General features: G+C 37.9%; 1 protein-coding gene across 2 annotated transcripts in view; it reads left to right on the top strand.

Annotated features, from left to right (window-relative positions):
- The first annotated feature begins 3,035 nt into the window (after nucleotides 1-3,035).
- The window catches only part of CCDC15 (coiled-coil domain containing 15), an 87,250-nt gene continuing 69,104 nt past the window's right edge, over nucleotides 3,036-21,181 (top strand). For both annotated transcript variants that reach the window (XM_029914867.1, XM_029914866.1), the window contains exons 1-6: nucleotides 3,036-3,279; nucleotides 3,605-3,793; nucleotides 8,683-8,832; nucleotides 9,237-9,428; nucleotides 16,604-16,717; nucleotides 21,014-21,136. In XM_029914867.1, coding sequence (XP_029770727.1) covers nucleotides 3,614-3,793; nucleotides 8,683-8,832; nucleotides 9,237-9,428; nucleotides 16,604-16,717; nucleotides 21,014-21,136 — 759 coding nt within the window. In that variant the 5' untranslated portion in view covers nucleotides 3,036-3,279; nucleotides 3,605-3,613. The remainder of the gene's footprint in view (nucleotides 3,280-3,604; nucleotides 3,794-8,682; nucleotides 8,833-9,236; nucleotides 9,429-16,603; nucleotides 16,718-21,013; nucleotides 21,137-21,181) is intronic.

Raw genomic sequence — 21,181 nt, 5'->3', positions numbered from 1 at the left:
GTCATGACCTGAGCTGAAGTCAGATGCTTAACTGACTGAGCCACCCAGGTGCCCCTGAGTTACCACTTTCTAACTACAGTGACAAATTACCCCCAAATTTAGCATATTAAAACCTCAAACATCTCACACAGTTTCTGGGTGCATAGTCTGGCTTGAGGTCTTTCATGTTGTCAAGTTGTTGGCCAAGACAGTAGTCTCTGAATATTTGATTGGGGGCTGGAGGATCCACTTTTAAGATCATTTACAGGGCTGTTGGAAGAAGTACTTTGCCATGTGGGCCTTTTTATAGGGCTGCTTGTGACATAAATGGCCTCAGAACAAGTGATCTGAGAGAGAGGGACAAGTGAGAGAGAGAACAGCATCTTTTACAACCTACTCTCTGATGTAATATATCATTACTTCTGCCATATTCTATTGGTCACCGACCAACCCTGGCACAGTGTAAAAGGGGACTATACAGGGTGAGAATAGCAGGAGATGGAGACCATAGAGGCCATCATGTAGGCTGGCTACAATACTATTTTACAGAGAAAATGGAACAGTTAGAAGAGAACTTCTCCAACTCCCACCACTATCTTACCCAATCACCAGTATATAGTCTACTTTCCCTGCTATTGTTATAACAAACTTTTCCTCCTGCTATCTAAGGCCATTCCCTATTGCCCACTTAAGGATGCAGCCAGACCCAAACATTTTCCCATCTCTCCCCTGCATTTTCAGATTTCTCCCATCTGCCTGGTAATTCCCATCAACAAAAAATGTGTGCTGTGATCTTAAAGAATCATCTTCTATCTTTCCTTTCAGCTACCCATTTCTCTATGTCCCTTTACAACAAAACCCATTGAAAAGCTTGTCGAAAACTGCTGTCTCCAATTTGTCCTTCTTTCTTTTAAGTCTACTCCATCAGGCTTTCACTCTCCAACTACTCCAAAAACACTGCCCTTTTAAAAGTCATCAATGAGCACATTGTTAAACCCAATAGTCAATTCTTAGTTATCCAATTTGAGCTATCAGCAGGATTTAACATGAATGGTCTCTTCTCTTCAATGAAACTTTTCCTTCACTTGGATTTCAAGCTATCACATATTCCTGGTTTTCTTCCTTAGCTTACTAGCTGATCCTTCCTAGTCTTTATGCATTCCTCTCCTCTTCTTAGCCTCTTTATTGTTGGGATACCCCATGGCTCAGTCCTTAGATCTCTTTTCTTATCTGTCTATAATTCAATCCCTTGATAATTTCATTTCATCTTCTAGCTTTAAACCTATAAGCTAACAACTTCTAAATTTATATTTCTAGTCGAGAACTGCAGATACTTTTACATACTACTCTCTTGGATGTCAATTAGATAAACACAACTTAAACTGAACTCATGATCTTTCTCCCAAACCTACTCCTTCCACCATTCCCCCATCAGAGTAAAATGGCAACTCCATCCTGTCAATTGCTCAGGACAAAATCACTAGAATTTTTCATGGCTCTTCTCTCTCTCACACACACACTCTGTATCCAACTTTTAACAAGTCCTGAAAGTTCTGCCTCCCAAATATATTCAGAATCCAACTACCTCTCACCATCTTTACACTACTTCCCTGACCCAAGACATAATCTCCAATTGGGATTATTGGAATAGCCTCTTAATTGGCCTACTACTTATACTTCTGCCTCATTCAGTCTATTCTCAATATAGCATCAGTGATTTAAAAAATTTTTTTTCTTAATTTGAGGTCTTTCATGCTGTCAAGTTGTTGGCATTCCTTTGCCAGACCCCCCAGCAGTTCTCCACTCAATGCCTTTCCATGGCTTACAATGCTTTATATAATTGCCCACCCCCTAACATTTGACTTCCTATATCAACACTCTCCACCTCTCACTCTGTACCATTCACACTAGCCTCCTGGCTGTTTCTCAGCCAGACATATGCGCGCTTTGGAGTGACTACTTGCTGTTCCCTCTACCTGGAACACTTAACTCTCCTTTGAAGATTACAGTAGCTTGTTCCATTATCTATGGGAAATTTGCATTGGCGACTTTGCTCAAAAGTATCTCAGTGAGGGGCCCCTGGGTGGCTCAGTCGGTTAGGCGTCCGACTTCGGCTCAGGTCATGATCTCACATTCGTGGGTTGGAGCCCCGCATCGGGCTCTGTGCTGACAGCTAGCTCAGAGCCTGGAGCCTGCTTCAGATTCTGCCTCCCTCTCTCTCTGCCCCTCCCTGCTCATGCTCTGTCTCTCTCTGTCTCAAAAATAAATAAAACATTAAAAAATTTTTTTAAAAAGTATCTCAGTGAAACCTTCTCTAGTCATCCTATCTAAAATTTCATTTCCCCTCCCAACACACTGTTTATCTTCTTTCTCTGTTCTTACTCCACAGTATTCATCAGCATTAGGCACATTTACTTATTCATGTTTTTATTGGGTTATTTCTCATCATATTACAAATTCCAGGGATATTTGTTTTGTTCACTGCTATATATTTCCAGTGCCCAGAACAGTACTTGTTTATAAAAAGGTTTCAATTATATGTTAAATGAATGAATGAATGGGTACTTCACATAATGAAATGTCCCAGAATTATAGTAGAGCTTGGAGCAGAGATGGTGACCACTCATGAGGCTGCGCTGGTCAGTACAAGAATATATATTAAATAGCCTTATAAATGTAAACACACAGGATGGGTAAGATTTACTGTTAGCTTATTTTGTTCCGGGAGGAAGCCCTGCAACACCCAGTTTTTTCCATCCTTTCCCCCTGCTTCCCTCTATTGGGTCCCCTGGCCCTCCGAGTCAGAGCTTTTCAGTTCAACGTAATCTTTTCCCGCTGGTTTTGGGGACACACCTCGACTCTCGTATTACTCAGCAGCCCCGCGAACCAACTCGTTTCCACCCAGTCTCTGGCGCCCTCACAAGCCCCGCCCCTGATTAGACACGAAGCGGAAGTGACGTTTCCGCGGAGCTCGAAGTCCCGCCCCTCACGCTTTCCCATCTCCGGGGAGGGACCGCAAGACCGGAAGGGGCCGATACAAGGCCGCCGAAGGGCGGGGTCGGACTGGGCGGGTCCCGAGGGCCCTACCGAAAGTGGCGGTTTGCTGCTGGCGGTTACCTTGGAATCCCGAGTAGTTTGAATGTGTGGCGACCTGTGACCGGTACTTGGTCGGTGCTATCTCAGCAGGAGTGGGACCCCCGAGGCCTCAGAAGCAGGCTTTTATCTGCCTCGGGATTCCCCGGCGTTCAGCGCTTCCCCCATAACCGGATAGCAGTTATTTGGACTCTGCCTCAGACCCAGGTTCCCACCCCGACCCTACCAGCCGGCTGCTACGGCCGTTCCTCCCTTTCCTCGCGGTGCCACCAGTGGGCACAGTCTTCGTTCTCTCAGTAGATCCCTTTTTTTCTCCCCTCTCATTCCCGTTCCTTGCAGAATGCAGTCTTTAAACTTTTCCTTCCTTCCCATTTCCTTCTCCAGAATTCTTGTTCGTTGACTGCCTGTCAGGCTACTTACTGCCTCCTTCCAGGCTTCTTGCCTTTTTAGGAGCGTGTGGCTCATGGATGAGGAGCGTGAGCTTTTCACGCAGTCGCTTGAAGATTTTAAGCTTCTCCTTCTCCTTAACCAGGGCTCACAGATGCCAGGAAGGATGGCTCCTCTCAAGAAGCCTCGAAATGCCGCAAGGTTGCCCCTGGCTTTAAACTCCCTGAAGAGCAAGGACGTGTTGGCAGTGCTGGCTGAGAGGAACCAGGCTATAGTGCCAGTTGGGGCCTGGGTGGAACCTGCCTTGCCAGATAGTTCGGAGGTCCCAGCATATGTGAGTGTCAGTTTGATGCAGATACGGTGGGGTTTCCCTCCCGCCCCCCACCCCACCCCGTTCTTGTTCGTTTGTTCCTTTGTTTCTTTTCTTTCTTTTTTTTTTTTTTTAATTTCTTCATATTAGCCTTCTCTAATCCCTGGTGCTTAGATAAAGATGAACTGTCTTGGGGGATGTCCTTTCTAGTCTGTTCTAAATAGTTATGTACTTGCATTAAGATTGCAGAACAAACATAAACATGTATTTGCCAAAACTTTATTTCACAAACTCTTGATTGCTTGCTGTGCACAAGTCATGGGCACCGTCTCTATCTTCTGGACACCCTGCAATGAGTAGGGATGGCAGTTGCCACGTTTAAAGTAACATGAATTGATTGCTTAGAGTTATGATAAGTGTGTGATAGTCTGTAAGATTCAGATACAGTAAGAGAATAAGGAAAGAAGAGATTAATTCTAACCCAGATTCTGAGGAAGTTTATCTATAAAGTCCATGAAGACAAGGACCTTTATATTTTGTTCATTCCTGTCCTGTCATATATAAGTCTTAAGGAAGTATTTGTGGAATGAATGAATGAATGTGGAAATATAACCGGTGTTAGTCCTTAAAAAGTGGAAATACTGTTATGTATAGATCGTAGGGAAGAGCATTTCAGATGAAGGGACACTTGCAAAGTTTACATGTGCACCTGTTTACAAAATAACTCTTGTATATACCAATTAACACAGGAGGACAATTTTGTAAGAAGGTTTGGATAGTCTTTCACCAAACTGTGCCCCTTAGCTCTGTGTTGGAATTTTATTGTGGCATTTACCACATTATGTTTGTAGGAAGTTGCTTGCATATCTCCTTTTCCTGATGGAGTGTGAGCTTTCAGAACAAGGAAAAAAAATTTCATTTCTTACGATCCCCAACTTTGTCTTAGTGCCTGATAAATATAGGCGGTTGGTAAATATTTATGGAATGCACAAATTGTGTGAAGGCCTTCGGAATGTATGGACAAAAAGCTGAACATGACATGAAAAACAGGAGTGGTCCTTGATCTCAGAGAAGAAACAAGACATGTTTAAAGTCTTAAATAGCAAAGAAATGTCTTATATTCATTTTATTTTTTTATACCTATGTACATATGTATTCATTTATTCCTCTTCTGCCTATTTCCAGAAAGGATTTTAAGTGTCTACATTGTATATGATTAAGTGCAATGACAGTGGTACTTAAGGAAGGAAGATGGGACTTTGGGCTGATGTTATACAGTCAAGTTTAATGGAGAATTTCGATAATCAAAGAAGGAGGAGGATTCTCCAATTAAGGAGAATGCGGAGCAGGAAGTGAGCAAGGTGTATTCAGGATTCTAAGGGTAGATGAAATTGATGGGAGAGGAAAGCTTAGTAGCAGGTTGGTGGTAGATAGGATTGTGGAAAATGGGAACGGTGGGGAACCACAGGAAATTTTGGATAAGGGATTGACTTCATTCATTGTTTAATATTTACAGACAAATGTGATGATAAAACAATGCCCTGATTAGATTAATTGCTTCAAAAATGTTTTGAGGTGAGAGATTAGCTCCCAGAGGGAGAAATTAGGATAGCATTGTAACAATTTAGCCATGAAGTATGGCATCAAGACTTGTTTAATGATAAGGAATAGAGATGGAAAGCCTTAAAGAGGGTGATTGAAGTAGGAATGAAAAGAGATCAATGTTAAGAAACATCCCAGAAGAATTAATAAAGTTTGGTACAAAGGTATTTTGGTATTTAAGTTATTGACCCCTCATTTTCATTGCTCAAATTATGCCATCTTTGTAATGTAGCATCAAAATGCGTCCCCCAAAAAATCACCACAATTTTCCTTTTCTATGTTAAAAAGAATTGAGCCTCATGTTCTCAAACATTAACTCAAAATATTAGTCTTGGAAAATATGTCTCTTTTCCATCACTTAAAGAATTTTGATCAGTACCAGTCAACAGCCATTTGATTAAGCATCTCATAGAATTCATTACCAATTTAGTATATGTAGTCTGGGGAATCCACCCTTATCAACAGATGCAGCTTCTGTCAGCTCAGAATAAATGCTGAATAGTTACTTCTAAAGTGTGGTAGATCAATTTGCTAATTTGAACGGGAAACTCCTAATCATTTTAGTCCCCAAAGTTTCAAGAAGCCATCAAGATTCCTAAGAATACCATGACTTCAGACCTCTCCTTCCATTAATTAAATTAGCACCAAAGGACACTGCTATTCTTTCAGCGTATGTGGCTGTTGCAGTATTTTATAATTTACCTGATTATTTCTCGTATAAAAAACTGCCCTAGATCTTAGTGGCATGAAGCAAATTGTACTGTGTGTCAGGATTTAGAGCAGGGCGCGGTGAGGATGGCTTGTCTACAACACAGTGTCTGAAGCCTCCGTGGGGACAGCTGAAATAGCTGGAGATGTTGGGACAACTATACTAGATTCTGGCTATTGGTTAGATTTCTTGTTTCCTCTTCATCCGGCCTCTCCTGGGCTGTAATGTCCAGGATGGCTTTCTTACTTGCATGTCTGGCACTTGGGCCAGGATGACCAGAATGGCTGGGGGATTGCTTAGATGTGTTCTTTTTCCACATGGTTTCTCTGTTTGGCTAGTTTGGGCTTCCTTTCAGCATGCTGGTCTCAGGGTAGAAGTCTTACATAGTGGCTCATTTCCCTCAGGAACTCTAAGAGCGCTCTAAGAGCTGTAGGTAGAAGTTGCTTTAAGACCTTGCTTGAGAAGTCATGGAGCCAATGTTCCTGCCTCATTCTGTTGGCTATCCAGAGCCAGACTATAATCAGTGTGGGGGATTATTACACAAGAGTATAGATACTGGAAGGCTTGATTCACCAGGAGGAGAAGGGGAGATCAGCTTTGGAGACTACTGTGAATACTAACGTAAGTTTCATCATACGTGAATTATCTGAAAATGTTTGTTGGTTGTTGTGAGAAACACTTCTTTCTATATTGTCCCCTTGGATAGTCCTTAGGTTTATGAAGAGTTAGTTGTACAATTGAAACAATATTTCTTTTTGCTTAACCCAGTATTTCCCAAATTTATTTTACTCTAGGAGTCTCTTAATGTCCCAAAACATGAGACAATGTTCTTGGGTTCTGGTTGCCCTATAAAATGGTGTTTGCTAAGCAAAATATGTTTCTAAAATATGGTGCACTCTTACTTTTGGTTTACAGTTGAGATTCATAACTTGGAATCAGTTATACACTTAGTAAGATGTTTGATAATCTTAGCATGGGGGTAAAAGAGGGAGCAGACAGACAATGGAAGTAAAAGAAGCAGGATGGCTTTAATTTTCTGGGGCTTGAGTTAATTTTGGTCAATTATTCAGGCTTTACTACATGAATCTCTCCTTTGGAATTATTTTACCCAATAATTATTTGGTATTTGTTTTGTACACTCTATTGCTATGGTATATACTTGAGTAGACTATGAGATAGACTTCTTTAAAAATTTAATTTTAATTGGAATTTAAATTCTTTTGCTTTTGAGAGTTGATGACTACCTTATGAAATATTTGAGGCCCCCTTCTGAATTAGGATTTGGAATCACTGTTAGAAGAAGGGCTGGAGAGGAATATGATCTCATGTATTTGAAGATCCCTTATGAAAGAGACACAGTCAAGAGAAAAGCAGTTAACAGTAGAGGGCATAAGTATTGGAGTCAAAGAAACTTGTAGCTCTTCTACTTGTCAGCTGTAGGATCTTGGGCTACTTAAAGATGAATCTTTCTGAGCCTCAATTTCCTCATCTTTAATAGGACAGATAAGAATACCTTCTCTTGGAGGTAGTTTTAGGGATTCAGTGATATAATGTGGTTAAAGTGCTTGTCTTGTAATAGATCTTTAATAATAGTAACTGCTTGGGGCACCTGGGTGGCTCACTGGTTGAGCATCTAACTCTTGGTTTCGGTTCAGGTCATGATTGCAGGGTCATGGGATCAAGCCCCAAGTCGAATTCTGTGCTGAGCATGAGCCTGCTTAAGATTCTCTCTCTCACTTTGCCCTTTTTCCTGCCTGTGCTCACTCACTCTTTCTCTCTCTCTCAAAAAAAAAAACAAAAAACAAAAAAAATCCCCCTAAAAACCAAAATAGTAACTGCTTTTAATTATGCCTGTGGTTGTTATTCAAAGCTTTCAGGGACTCAAATGGGATAAAATGTTCTAGATTACTTAGAATATGTTTTAGATTTGAGCATTATACAGATATTGAGTACCTTTATATTCAAGGCTCTGTGTCATATACTGTAGGGGAAACAAGAATTAAATGCATTTCCTGCCCTCATAGTGTGCCTGATCTAATGGGGGAGTGGGGAAGTATTACACTCACTGTTAATAGGAATGAGAGGTACTATAGCATAAGAGAGCTTAGAGGAAGAACTGATTGTGGAAGGTGGGTGGTTTTTAGATGGCCTCAAAGAATGGGAAGACGGCAGGCAGATTGAAAACGGAGCCTAAGTATGAGTGTGAAGGCGTTTTATAATAGAACACATTTGGTGAGTGGTGAGCAATTTGGTGTATCTGGACCATCTTACTCATTTTAGAAAATGTGTAACATAAGATAGGTTTGAATTGGTTCATTAAGAATTCATGAAGGCAACTTTATCAATTCAATGAAAAATTAAGATTTGATTTGAGTACACAAATTCCAATTTTTAGTTTATGATTTGGTTTGAGTTCTTGATACTCACTAGTTATGTGTAGATTATTAGCTCTGAGCTCCTGTAATTTCCTTACTATACTGGGGATTTTGGATTATAGAACTGAATTATTTTGTCAGGATTGTATCTTGACTGCTTTGTGCTTAAAACAGTCCTAACAGGCAAAACTGCTGACATTTAAGTTTATTTTCTTTCATCTCTCAAGACTTCAGCATCTATAATTGAAGAAGAACTAAAGGAACAGCTAAGAAAAAAGCAAGAAGCTCTGAAGAATTTTCAGAGACAAGTCAAACACCGAGTAAATCAACAGATGAGGTTGAGAAGAAAGCAACAGCTTCAGAGATCTTATAAAGCAGTAAGTTCAAAAGAGAAACCGTATTTTATTCTTACGTTGTTCTGGCTCATTTTTTTGCTTTCACCGAGTAATCAAAAACAATGTCAGAATTTTGGATTTGGGTTTGAACTTTGGCTTTGCTGCTTACTAGCTCTGTCACCTGGGGCTTATTACTTAACTTCTCTGGACTGTAGTTTCTTTATCTGTAAAATGAGGCTATGCTACTTGTCTCACAGTGTTGTTAGGAGAATTAGGTAAATTATTAGCACATTATGGGTGCCTGGTAAATGTTAGTTTCTTTGCTTGCTAAAGCTTTCCCCTTTCTATCCTTGAAGTCTTCTGGGGTGCTTAAAGGCATTATTTGATTGTATTGGCCTGGAGTGGAATCTCACTAGAAGAATCACACTCTTTCTTCCTTTGTGTAGGCAGAAAAAGAAGGCTCTATAGCCATGCAGTCCGCAGACCCAGCACATTTAACTCCTAAAAGAACAAGTGTTTTTCCAAAGAACTTGAATGCTGCTATTGGAAGTACTAGGTTACCTCCTTCCCAGATGCGTGGGGATGGACTAGACGATAGAGAGAATCAGAATGAATTATTCCAACAACAAGCCCAGGCTGTAAGTACATACTCATTCTATGCCTATGATTTTCTTTAGACACACAATATATCTAGAATATGAGGTAGAGACTAGGAGGTGTCACATTCAACTTCACTTTTAATTAGCTTCTTTTTTTTCCTTTGTAAAATGGGGAATAGTGGAATGATGTTAATTTTTTATACATATTTTAAATTTATTTATTTTGGGAAGACAATTTAGGACCATCTAAAGGAAGATGCCAGAGTGTTAGAGTTAAAAAACTTATGAGAAAGAGCTTTAAGTTGAAGAACATAGATTTTTTTCCCCCAATTATACTGGAATTGTGTTATAGGTAAATTATTGTTTGTGGTATATGGACAGAACTGATTCTGACCTCTACTGCAAAAAGGTACAGTATGTATGTGGGGCATTTCATTCATTATTTTTGTCTCTTTTTCCTCTTTTCTGTCCTTTAGTCTGATAATCATAACAAATAGATCTGTAGGTAGAGTAATAATATGGTAACCTCTTGACATAGAATTTTTTTAAAAAACATATATAAATAGCATATCCTAAGTAATTGATTTTGTATGTCTGTTATTTAAAAATTAACCACCACGAGTGGGTTCATCCAATCTGAAATCACTTGAGTTCGTGCACTCAACTCTCCTTAGTGTACCTGAGCTTTTTGTCCAGTTGCTACCGTATTCTTCACTGTCCAGTTGATACCATAGTCTTCAACTCTGCTATGGGACTTAAACTTTTCATTTAAAATGTATTTCTAGGGATAGTGAGAGGAGAGCAAAAGCAGAGAAAATGATGATTATGCAAAAATAAAAGTTTCATAACTGCTAATGTGCTTGGTTGTATATATAAAGAGATCGTATTGTTAGTATAAATAGTGAAAGCTTTATAAGCATATACTATATTGAAATACTTAAAAAATTACTTTCTTTGTCTAAACCATTGCTTTTTTTGCCATTGCTTGGTTTGTAGCAATCATTTGGAAAATCATTTTTGTTTCCGTTTTTAAGGTTATGAACAATCTGTTGAGCAGATATTTATTGAGTCAGGCACTTTATAAAGTATAAGGGGTAGGGCATTGATGTAAACACACACGGTCGTTGCCTTCATGGTGCTCGTGGCCAAAATGCCGCTGTAGTGAGGATTCTACTTTGTCTGTATAGTACCTCTATAGACCTCATCAGTTCATGGATATTTGAATATACGGTGTTTGTTAAACATTGTACGAATGGAATGCAAAATAGGAGCCTTCATGGGTTTACATTTCCAAGTAGAAATGCGAAGCTGATAGATGATCTGTTAGATAATAATATAGAGAGATTTGCTGTATTTGGTGATCGAGTTGCACTGTGGAATTTCAAAAATTTTTCAATTCCAAGGAAATATTTCCTGGGAGAGGTGGAATTGAGCTGTATATTTTGAATTGGTAAGGTGAATTGAATTGGTAAATTGAAGAGAATTTTGAGACGGGAGGAACAGAATACACAGTGAGCTTGGCATAGTTGGGAATAAGTGATGGAAACTTCCTGATTGATAGTTTATCGAGGAGGATGACAGAAAATGAGGTTATGTAGGAGGAAATCAGGTTATGAAAAGCCTGAGATGTTATAAAATTTAAAAATTTTTATACATTGTTTTTTTTTCTTAAAAGATGAACTACGGAAGAATGTTAAGTGACCTAACTAGCTTAAGCCTAAAAACTTTTGCCCAAACAGCACCATGACAATTGATGCTTTTTAATCTTACTGTTGCAGTTAAAAAAAATTTTTTTTTAATGTTATTTTTGAGTGAGAGAGAGAGAAGAGAGAATGAATGTGTGCGTGCATGGGAGAGGCAGAGAGAGAAACAGACAGAAAATCCCAAGTAGGCTCAGCAGAAAGCCTTGAACTCAGGACGTGAGATTATGATCTGAGCGGAACCTGAGAGTCTGACACTTAGCCTACTGAGCCACCTACTCGGTCCTCTTTTGCAGTTTTTATCCACTAGATGTCACTACTAACTAGACAGTGAGACATTAAAGCACTAACTCCCTTGATTTATCTAGAAGTGGTTGAGTAAATGGTGAATGTAATTCACTTTCTGAATGTTGGTGGACTTTTCAATTTTCGTGTGTCACACAGTGATAGAAACATAGAATCCTGGAGCTGGAGGGTTTTAAAAGTTCACCTGACATATTGAAATACTTAAGGATGAAATGATTTGCTATACTTCAAAGTAATATAAAGGTGAGGTGAAGTAGGACATTATAGATAAAACAAGATTGGCCTGGAATTGATAATGTTAAAACTGGTTGATATGTATGTGGGGTTCATTATAGCTTCTGTCTACTATATGTTTGACATTTCTAATATGTTTGAATTTACTTATATTTTTGAAAATCTCTTTTTAAAGTTTATCTCTTTGTTCTTGTTATTGCTGAGAGAGAGGCCAAGAGAGAAAGAAAGATACAGAGAATTCCAAGCAGGCTCTGTGCTGACAGAGTGCTTTCCGCACAGGGCCTGATGTGGGACTTGAACTCATGAACTGTGAGACAATGACCTGAGCTGAAATCAAGAGTCTGAGGCTCAACCAACTGAGCCACCCAAGTGTCCCTGAATTTATTTACATTTTTAAATAAATGTTAGAAAATAAAAGACATTACCTAGTCTAACCTTTCTTTCTCTAAGGAATTCTTTTTATATTGTCTCTAGTTTCTGCTAGAACACTGCCACTATTGAGCAACTGACCACTCTTTAGACTATTTCATTTTCAGAAGTCTTGAAATTATTAGAGGTATTTTATCAATATACTGAGTCAAAATGTTCCTGGAATTTTTACCCATTGGGCCTAGTTTTGCACTCTCAAGTAATAGAAAATAAAATACCATGGTTATCTCTAAGACACTTCAGGTATTTGATTATATTTGAATATAGCTATCATTTCTCTTTTTCTATCTTTGGGAGAGAGAGGGAGAGAGTGCATGTATGCGCACATGGGGGCGGGGAGAGGGGGAGGGAGAGAGAGAGCCTTAGGTGGGATCCATGACTAGCAGGAGCGCAGCACAGCGCTTAACTTCATGACTGTGAGAGTATGGCTCATTGCTTAACCATTGAGCCTCCCAGGCGCCCCTCATTTTTCTCTTTTGATTCTTATATTCCTAATGCTTTCAGTCATTATAATCTTGGTTGATTTCTTCTGAATGCTATTTCGCTTTTCAATGCTTTTTTTCAAATATGACCTTCAGAACTGAACGTGGCACTGTACCCAACATGTGATTTTGCTAGGACCTCTCTTATTCTGTTACCCCCACCCCAGCCTTCACTTACAATACTTGATATTACCTACTTGTTCTAAAATAGATAAGATTGGCTACCTAAAGTGAGCCACTATAATCATAAAACTGGAAGAAAATTCGAGCATTCCAATAAAATAGAACTAGTTTAGCCCCCTGCTTTTGTTAAGACAGATATAAATCTCTAGGGATTGAGTTTCTGTTGTGTCCCTTGATAACTTCGTTTCGGTTGGGAATCATTGTTTCATTCTCGCCATGTGATAATTTTTTATTTATACACTATTAAGTTTACCACTATTTTCTAGCATGGGATATCTCAGCTTTTTGTTTCTCAGTGAATCTTTTATTATCTAGTTTTTTATTTTTACTCTCTCTTTATAATACAGGCTTTCAGCTTTTTCAACCCTGGAAATACCAATTAATTTTCATAATTAAGAAAGATTTAAGCAATGTGAAATAACCTGATAAGTTTTCTTAATCTATCACTGGAAAACGATTGTTTCAGTTAGGCTCTTTGGCTGCAAGACTTCGTTTTATTTCGAGAACATGCATGGGATAATAACGGCAGAATCAGAAACTCACACAGATCTAATCTCCCTGAAGGAGTCTGTGGCCAGGCAGTTTTTCTAGATCTGAGGTAGCTCCAGTGGGCACAGCAGCATAGGTTCTTTGATCTTCACACTAGTGTTTAATCAGTAACTTGATTGATTCAGTTATTCTCATAGGGTGACCCACCTTCCTTGTTGCCCGAGGGCATAAGACCTTCAGTGCTAAACCTAGACAGTTCCAGGCAAGGTGGGAGTGCTCCCTGTCTCTCTCTACACGTATGCTTCTCTCTTATTTGCTTAATTTTCCATGAACTGGCATTTTCATCATCACAGCTCTGAAACTTTGGCATTCTTAGGGCACCGTTAGCCTCTTTTCTCCACCTTCAGACCTTTTAGGTTCAGTTCCTATGTCTGATTTCTCATACTTCTTAGTTTGTTATGTAAGATAAGGAATCTCCATTATCCTAGCCTGCCTTTTTGCGCAAGATCTAGGTTATTCATGAGCCTGTAGTTTGGGAGGCCCACTTAATAATTTGATTTGTAACACCCCCCTTTTTCTGTATTTGTTTAATGCTTATGAACATTGACTTTGGTCCTTGTATTTGTTTCCTGTGGCTGCTGTAACAAATTACTTCAAACCTAGCAGCTTGAAATGACAAACTAATTCTCTTTAAGTTCTCGAGTCCAGAAGTCCAAAATCAGTTTCACTGAGCCAAAATGAAGGTATCAGCAGGGCCTCTTTCCACAGATTCTAGGAGAAAATTTGTTCCTCGCCTCTTCTGGTTTTGGTGTCTGCAGACATTCCTTTTGCCTGTGGTTACATCGTACCAATCCCGGCTTCTGTCTTTACAGCACCTTCTTCTCCTCTGTGTGCCACATTTTCCTCTACTGTCTCTCTCCTAAGGACAGTTGGGATGGCATTTAGGGCCTATATGGATAGTCCAGGATTATCTCCTCATCTTAAGACCCTTAATTTAATAATATCTGCAAAGGCCCTTTTTTCTTATAAAGTAGCATTTACAGGTTTCAGGGATTAGGATCTGGTGTCTTTGAGTGTCCATTAGCCTATTACAGTCCTCATAGCTGGTCCTTGAAAGGGCCTTTGGGTTGAGGTTTGCTGAAGAGTTATGGTAATGACAGAGAAATGGGAAGACTATAATGTATATATTCCAATTGCCGGGCCACTTGATAGCCTGCTTAAGGGACTAAAATCAATCTGTGACTCTAGTAGAGGTTTGGGCTTGTTGGGAGATGAAGATTATGTATCCTTATTTTAAATCTGTTACAAGGGCTATTTTGAATCCTTGGTCACATTGTGCAGGGCAATAATGTCTACTAGGCAATGAATAAAAGCAGGCACATTTGTGGCTCTGTATTTTTTTTATAACCTTAACTGTACATATATCTTTTTACAGTATGATTACCTTTATCTTGACCCCTTTAGCCACTCTGCTAACCAAATTTAGAAGTCCTCCTCCTAGAAACGGGCACCCTCCTACACTGTTGGTGGGAATGTAAACTGGTGCAGCCGCTCTGGAAAACAGTGTGGAGGGTCCTCAAAAAACTATCAATAGAACTCCCCTATGACCCAGCAATAGCCCTGCTAGGGATTTACCCAAGAGATACAGAAATGCTGAGGCATAGGAGCACATGTACCCCAATATTCATAGCGGCACTTCTATGATAACCAAATCATGGAAAGAGCCTAAATGTCCATCATCTGATGAATGGATCAAGAAGATGTTGTATATATATACAATGGAGTACTACATGGCAATGAGAAAGAATGACATCTGGCCATTTCTGGCAAAGTGGATGGACCTCGAGGGTGTCATGCTAAGCGAAATAAGTCAGGCAGAGAAGGACAGATACCATATGTTTGCACTCACAGGTCTAACAGGAGAAACCTAACAGAGGTCCATAGGGAGAGGAAGGGGGAAAAAGAGCTGGGGAGAGTGAGGGACACAAATCATGAGAGACTATTGAATACTGAAAACAAACCATGGACTGAAGGGGGAGGGGGTGATGGTCATGGTGGGGGGCACTTGTGGGGAGAAGCCCTGGGTGTTATATGGAAACCTTCACAATAAACTATTAAATTTAAAAAAAAAAAGAAGAAGAAGTCCTCCTCCTAGGGGTGCCTGGGTGGCTCAGTCAATTAAGCATCCGACTTTGACTCAGGTCATGATCTCACGGTTCATGAGTTCGAGCCCTACATTGGCGGGGCTCAGAGGTATTTTTTTTTCTTTTTAAAAAAGAAGTCCTCCTCTTAGTAGAATAAAGAGTAATGTCTCAGGCTGATTTCTCTGGCCAGAGGTGTAGACCTTTAGAAGCAAGGACAAAACAGAGGTGATTTGCTATAAGGAAACTGCACTAGTAGTGAGAGTGTTTTATCCCTAGCTTACCTTTAGTAAAACCAGAGTGTGTGTTATTTTTATCTGTAAATTATGGTCATGATTTGTCTTCAAGGGAGAATTGATATCATTAACTTTTACTGTGTGGGTTTACTGGTCCTGGTTTTGTCTTCATTTTACTGAATAGTATAAGGATATGCTTTTCTCCCACATGATGTAGTACTCAGCCAAAAAAAATGGTACTTTGTTCATTTCTGTGTTTTCCTTAAGGGAACATTTTGTGCAGATTTGTGAAAAATAAAATAGGCTATGCTTTTCTGAAAAAGAAATCAAAATAGGTGCTTACTGAAATGACCAAGTGGATGTAAGGAATGAACACGAAGTCAGTGTATTTAATTTTAATACTCATTATTAGAGTACTTGAAACAGGTGGGTTCTGTTGAGATGCTGGAGTTTGTGTTCTGAGTTAACTTAGCAAGTCTTCCTGGAAGAAGGGGGATTTGAGAAAAGACTTTGAATAGCTACAAGTTTCAAATGCTAGGGGCAAAGAAGGGATTCTTGTAACTAGGAAAAAAGGATTTTAGAGGGACTAGGAATGGAGTCCTCTAGCAAGGAGTGGTAAAAATGATTAGGCATGTGAGGACTAGTTGAAGAAACAACTCCTGATTGAGAAGATGGCTAGAAGGTAAGGAATGTATCTGCTCATAATTTCTAAGTTTATTCAGACTTAGGTTCTGATATTTTTGTGTACATTCTCAGTACAAAGCATATGTTGTTGAAAAATGATTTGAATAACAGCACTTAAATCAAGTTATGAAATTCAGTATCTTAGAATAATGGAAGTCATGTTGTAAAAATACTATCAGCAGACCACAGTCTCCTTTGCAGGTAATCCTCTTGTCTTAGGTCTGGCATTTTTTAATAATAGGGGCCTGTTTTCCTGTTGGAACACTTAGTGAATATGGTATTAAAACTTTAGCCTGTTTTTGTTTGCTCTTTTTTCCCTTTCCCTGGCAGCTTAGCCAAACCATGAAACAGGCCCGTCACCGACTGGCATCATTTAAGACTGTGAATAAAAAAAATGCGTCAGTGTTTCCAGATGGTGGAAGAAAAACCTTTTCCCCCCAAGAGGTAAACTAATTTCTGATAAATTGCTTTGAAAGGTACATGTAAATGATTTATTTATATCTCAACATTACTCACAATTGTAAAAATAGTTGGAAATAACCTGAAATAGTCAATGGTAGGGAATGGTTAAAAAATTATGGTGTATCCATATATAGCCATTCTAAAAAAGTATCATGCTTTTAGAGAATATGCAAAGACAGAAGTGTCTGTGGTACAAAATTAAGTGAAAAAAGTAGGATACAAAATTATATATATATTCTAAATTAAAAAGAATTATTCAGCCAATGTTTATGGAATGTCTGTAGTTACCAGGCATTGTTCTAGAAGCAGGACTTACAGTGGAAAAGAAGATAGACAAAGATCCCTCCAGGAGCATCTGTGCTAGCAGGGAAGCAAAATAATAAACAAGCAAATAAATGTGGAATATAATTTCAAACAATAAGTGTTATAAAAAATAAAGATAAAGCGACGGGGAGAGAATACTTTGTGCAGACAAAAGCCTGGAAGGGAATGGATCAAGAGGTTAATACTGATTATTTCTGGTTAGTGTTATTCCAGGTGATTTTTATTTTCTTCTCTTGGTTTTCCTTATTTAAAAAATTTTCCATAAAGTATATATTTTACTTTCTAATTAGGAAAAAAATCAATACTGTTATTATTTAAAAATAAATTCTTTTGATTCAAAATACAAGATCAGAGTGAATAATTGAAACGTAAGTGTGGAGCTAGACTTAAAAGGATATGTAAGACTAGTAAAATGACGTTGTTCTGTGCCTGTTTATTTCAGTGTTCACAAACTTGGATGCTAAAAACTAACTCATGTATTTCCCTGTGTTTACTTAATTTTGGCATGAATTTTAAGTTTGGAAAGGCAGCATCTAGTGAAATGGACCATCTCATTCTTTTACTCAATTTTTTTTTGTGTGTGTGGACATCATCACCTCTGTCTCTTAGTTCTTTCTTAGTTTTGTTTTCTAGAGTGTGTGTGTGTATACGTATACATACATATATTCCTATATAATGTTTTTGTATTTTTTAAGTATCTCAACACAACCATCAAAAATCTTTGTCTTTTATATATTTATAATTTGTAGAATATTAACCTATGTTTCCCTCTTCAGTGATAATAAGACAGTTATAGTTAAATGTATAAATATATGATGTGTATCAGAAATGACATTCCATCCCAGGTACATTCAATATGGTTACCCTTTTTTAGCATTGCCTCGTTAGGACTCTCGAGATAGAATTTCTTTTGTACCAAATTCTTCTCAGTGACTTGGTTTTTGGACAGTTTTAATACTATGGATTTGGTGACTACGATTTGTGCCAGTACTGACCCCGGAGTAGTGTTAAAATGAAGTGATTGGACACATTCCTGCAAACCAGAAAAAAAAGGGTTATCAGATCCTAGAGACTGATATTTTATGCTGTGTGGAACATGTTCAAACCTTTCAATTGATGCTTTTCCAGAAAAAGTACTATTCACAGATCTGACTGAAATAATTATCCAGTGGAAGGGAGAAGGATTAAGCCTGAGATAACATCCTTGTATAAACCAGCTTTATACGTCAAAGATGCCATTTAAATGTAATTCATGATGATGATGATGATGATGAATTCAGACTTGCTGCTTGCTGCTTCCAAAGAATGTGTGTGTATTTTTCAGCTAAAACACTGAAACAAATCTCCATAGAAATGAGAATGATCTAAGAAATTAGTGAAGTTTTTCATATTTGTTATATATGTGGTCTTTCTTTCAATTGTGAATAGTTTTCTACCCCTTCAGTTTTTTGAAGTGGAAATCTGCCAGTCATAAAGGATACAATCTGTAACCTAGTTGAACTCTGGTTTTATATCCTCGTTAGACTTATTTTTAACTGACCTTAGAATCTGTCTGAGTGTTTTTGTTATTCCTGATTTGGAGATACAGTTAGTATACTTGCTTGCCCGCTGTTGGGTCACCAAGACAAAATCATAAGCCTCCTAAGATTGTTACTGGCTGGTAGGGGAACAAATGGTCATTTATAAAGTTAATGTATTCTCCTACCAGCCTATTTCCCTCCATATGTTTGATGTGTGAGTGATTTGTTTGTAAATCTGAAGTGAACTAACTACGTGTTTTTCTTTATTCTATATTAAACCACCTTAAACTGCTAAAATTACTCCAAATCTTTCACAAAAACTTAACCCAGTATCATGAGCATATTACTTTCTGTTGACCATTTATATTTGTATTTTTTTTTAAGTTTTAGTTTTTTAGAAAGCACTTTGTAGGAAACCATCATCCCTCAAGATGAATTGCCCTTTAAGACCCATCAAGGTCTTTGTACTTTTAAAGACTTTGCATTACCAGAAATTTATAGAAAATCAGGGAGGGAAATATAGAGTACAGGGGGAAAAAAATAATGGTTTGTTAGAGCCATCCCCAGCTAATTGAGGTTGGGTTTGAGGGTTAAAATTCTAATGTCCAGTAGTGTTTTCTTTTTCTAACAGTTTTATTGAGATATAATTTATATACCACACAGTTTACCCACTTAAAGTATACATTTCAGTAGTTTTTAGGGTACACATAGGTTTATACAAATGTCAACACAATATAATCTTTAAACACTTTCTTCACCCCCAAAAGAAACCCTATTCTCATTAGTTGTCACTTCCTGTTTCCTCCCTTTCCCTACCCCCAGTCCTAAGCAACTACTAATCTATTTTCTGTCACTGTATAGATTTGCTTATTTCTGGGCATTTCATCTAATGGAACCATGTAATATTTTGTCTTTTGTGACCTGATTTCTTTCACTTTGTATAATATTATCAAAGTTTATTGTTGTAGAATGTATCAGGACCTCATTCCTTTTTATTGTTGAATAATATTCCTTTTATGGCTATATCACATTTGGTATATCCATTCATCAGTTGATGGACCTCTTGGGCTTTTATGAATAACTGTGTTACAAACACTTGTGTACATGTTTTTGTCTGGACATTCCTTTCTTTAGTAGTGAAATGTGGAGGTCATAGGGTAACTCTTTGTTTGACATTTTGAGTAACTTCCAAGCTGTTTTCCATCAGCAATGCATGTGGGTTCCAATTTCTCTACATCCTCCCCAGTACTTATTATTGCCCTTTTTTTTAATTATTGCCATTTTAGTGGTATGAAGTGATATCTCACTGTACTTTTGATTTGTGTTTTTCTGATGACTTATGATCTTGAGTATCTTTTCATGTGCTTATTTCCCCATTTATATGTTTCTTATGAAGAATATGTCTAGTCAAAAGTGGTGGTGCTAATTTTTTAATTGGGTTGTTTGTTTTTTTTTATTATTGAGTTATAGGAATTATTTATATATTCTGGATACATGTCCCTTATCAGATACCTGATTTACAAATACTTTCTCCCATTCTGTAGATTGTCATTTCACTTTCTTAATGCTATCATTTGTACAAAATTTTAAATTTTGGTGTATTTGAATTTATTTTTTCTTTTGTTGTTTGCACTTTTGCTTTAGTATATAATAAACCATTGCTTAATCCTTTTTTTTTTAAAGTTTGTTTATTTATTTTGAGAGAGAGAGACACACACACACACACACACACACACTCACAGCACATGAGCATGGGAGGGGCAGAGAGAGAGGGAGAGAGAGAGTCCCAGTCAGGCTCCCTACTACCAGTGCAGAGCCTAACACAAGACTTGAACCGATGAACTGTGAGATCATGACCTGAGCCAAAGTCAAGAGCCAGACGCTTAGCTGACTGAGCCACCCCAGACGCCCCAACCATTGCTTAATTTCAAGTCATCAATTTTTTCTACTATGTGTTCTAAGAATTTTATAATTTTAGTTCTTACATTTAGGTCTATGATCTATGTGAGTGATTTTTTATATGTGGTGTGAAGAAGTGTTTTCACTTAATTCTTTTTATATATGAATATCCTCTTGTCCCAGTATCATTTGTTAAAATATTCTTTCTCTATTGAATTTTCTTGGCACTCTTGTTCAAAATCAGTTGATTATAAATTTAAGGATTTATTGATGTCTTAATATTATCTTTGCAGATCCATGAACATAGAATGTTTTTCCATTTATTTAGATATTTTTAAATTTCATTCAACAGTGTTTTATAGTTTTCAGTATATAGTCTTATGCTTCTTATGTAACATCCTGTTTTTATAATATTGATTATATTGACTTACTAAATTATATTAAAAGTGTGCTGATGCCTAGGATTTTATTGTAATTACTTCGTTTCTGCTTGTAATAGGTATTTTTTTTTCACTTTTGATTGTTTGTTTTGTAGGAACCTGACACTGAGGAATCTTCATCTATTTTGATAGATAAGAAAGGGAGAGAAAACTTGTTTTGGGGAGACCAACAGGATCTCCTTTCTGAAGACAGGGACCAACCTTTCAGCAGAGTTCAGGTAAAGCAGAGTGAAAGGAGATAGTATAATAGAAATTAAACTAAT

Source organism: Suricata suricatta, chromosome 11 (assembly GCF_006229205.1).
Source record: "Suricata suricatta isolate VVHF042 chromosome 11, meerkat_22Aug2017_6uvM2_HiC, whole genome shotgun sequence".
Classification (NCBI taxonomy): Eukaryota; Metazoa; Chordata; class Mammalia; order Carnivora; family Herpestidae; genus Suricata; species Suricata suricatta.
The sequence above is the reverse complement of the archived record's forward strand: the minus strand, read 5'-3'. Positions and strand labels throughout refer to the sequence as shown.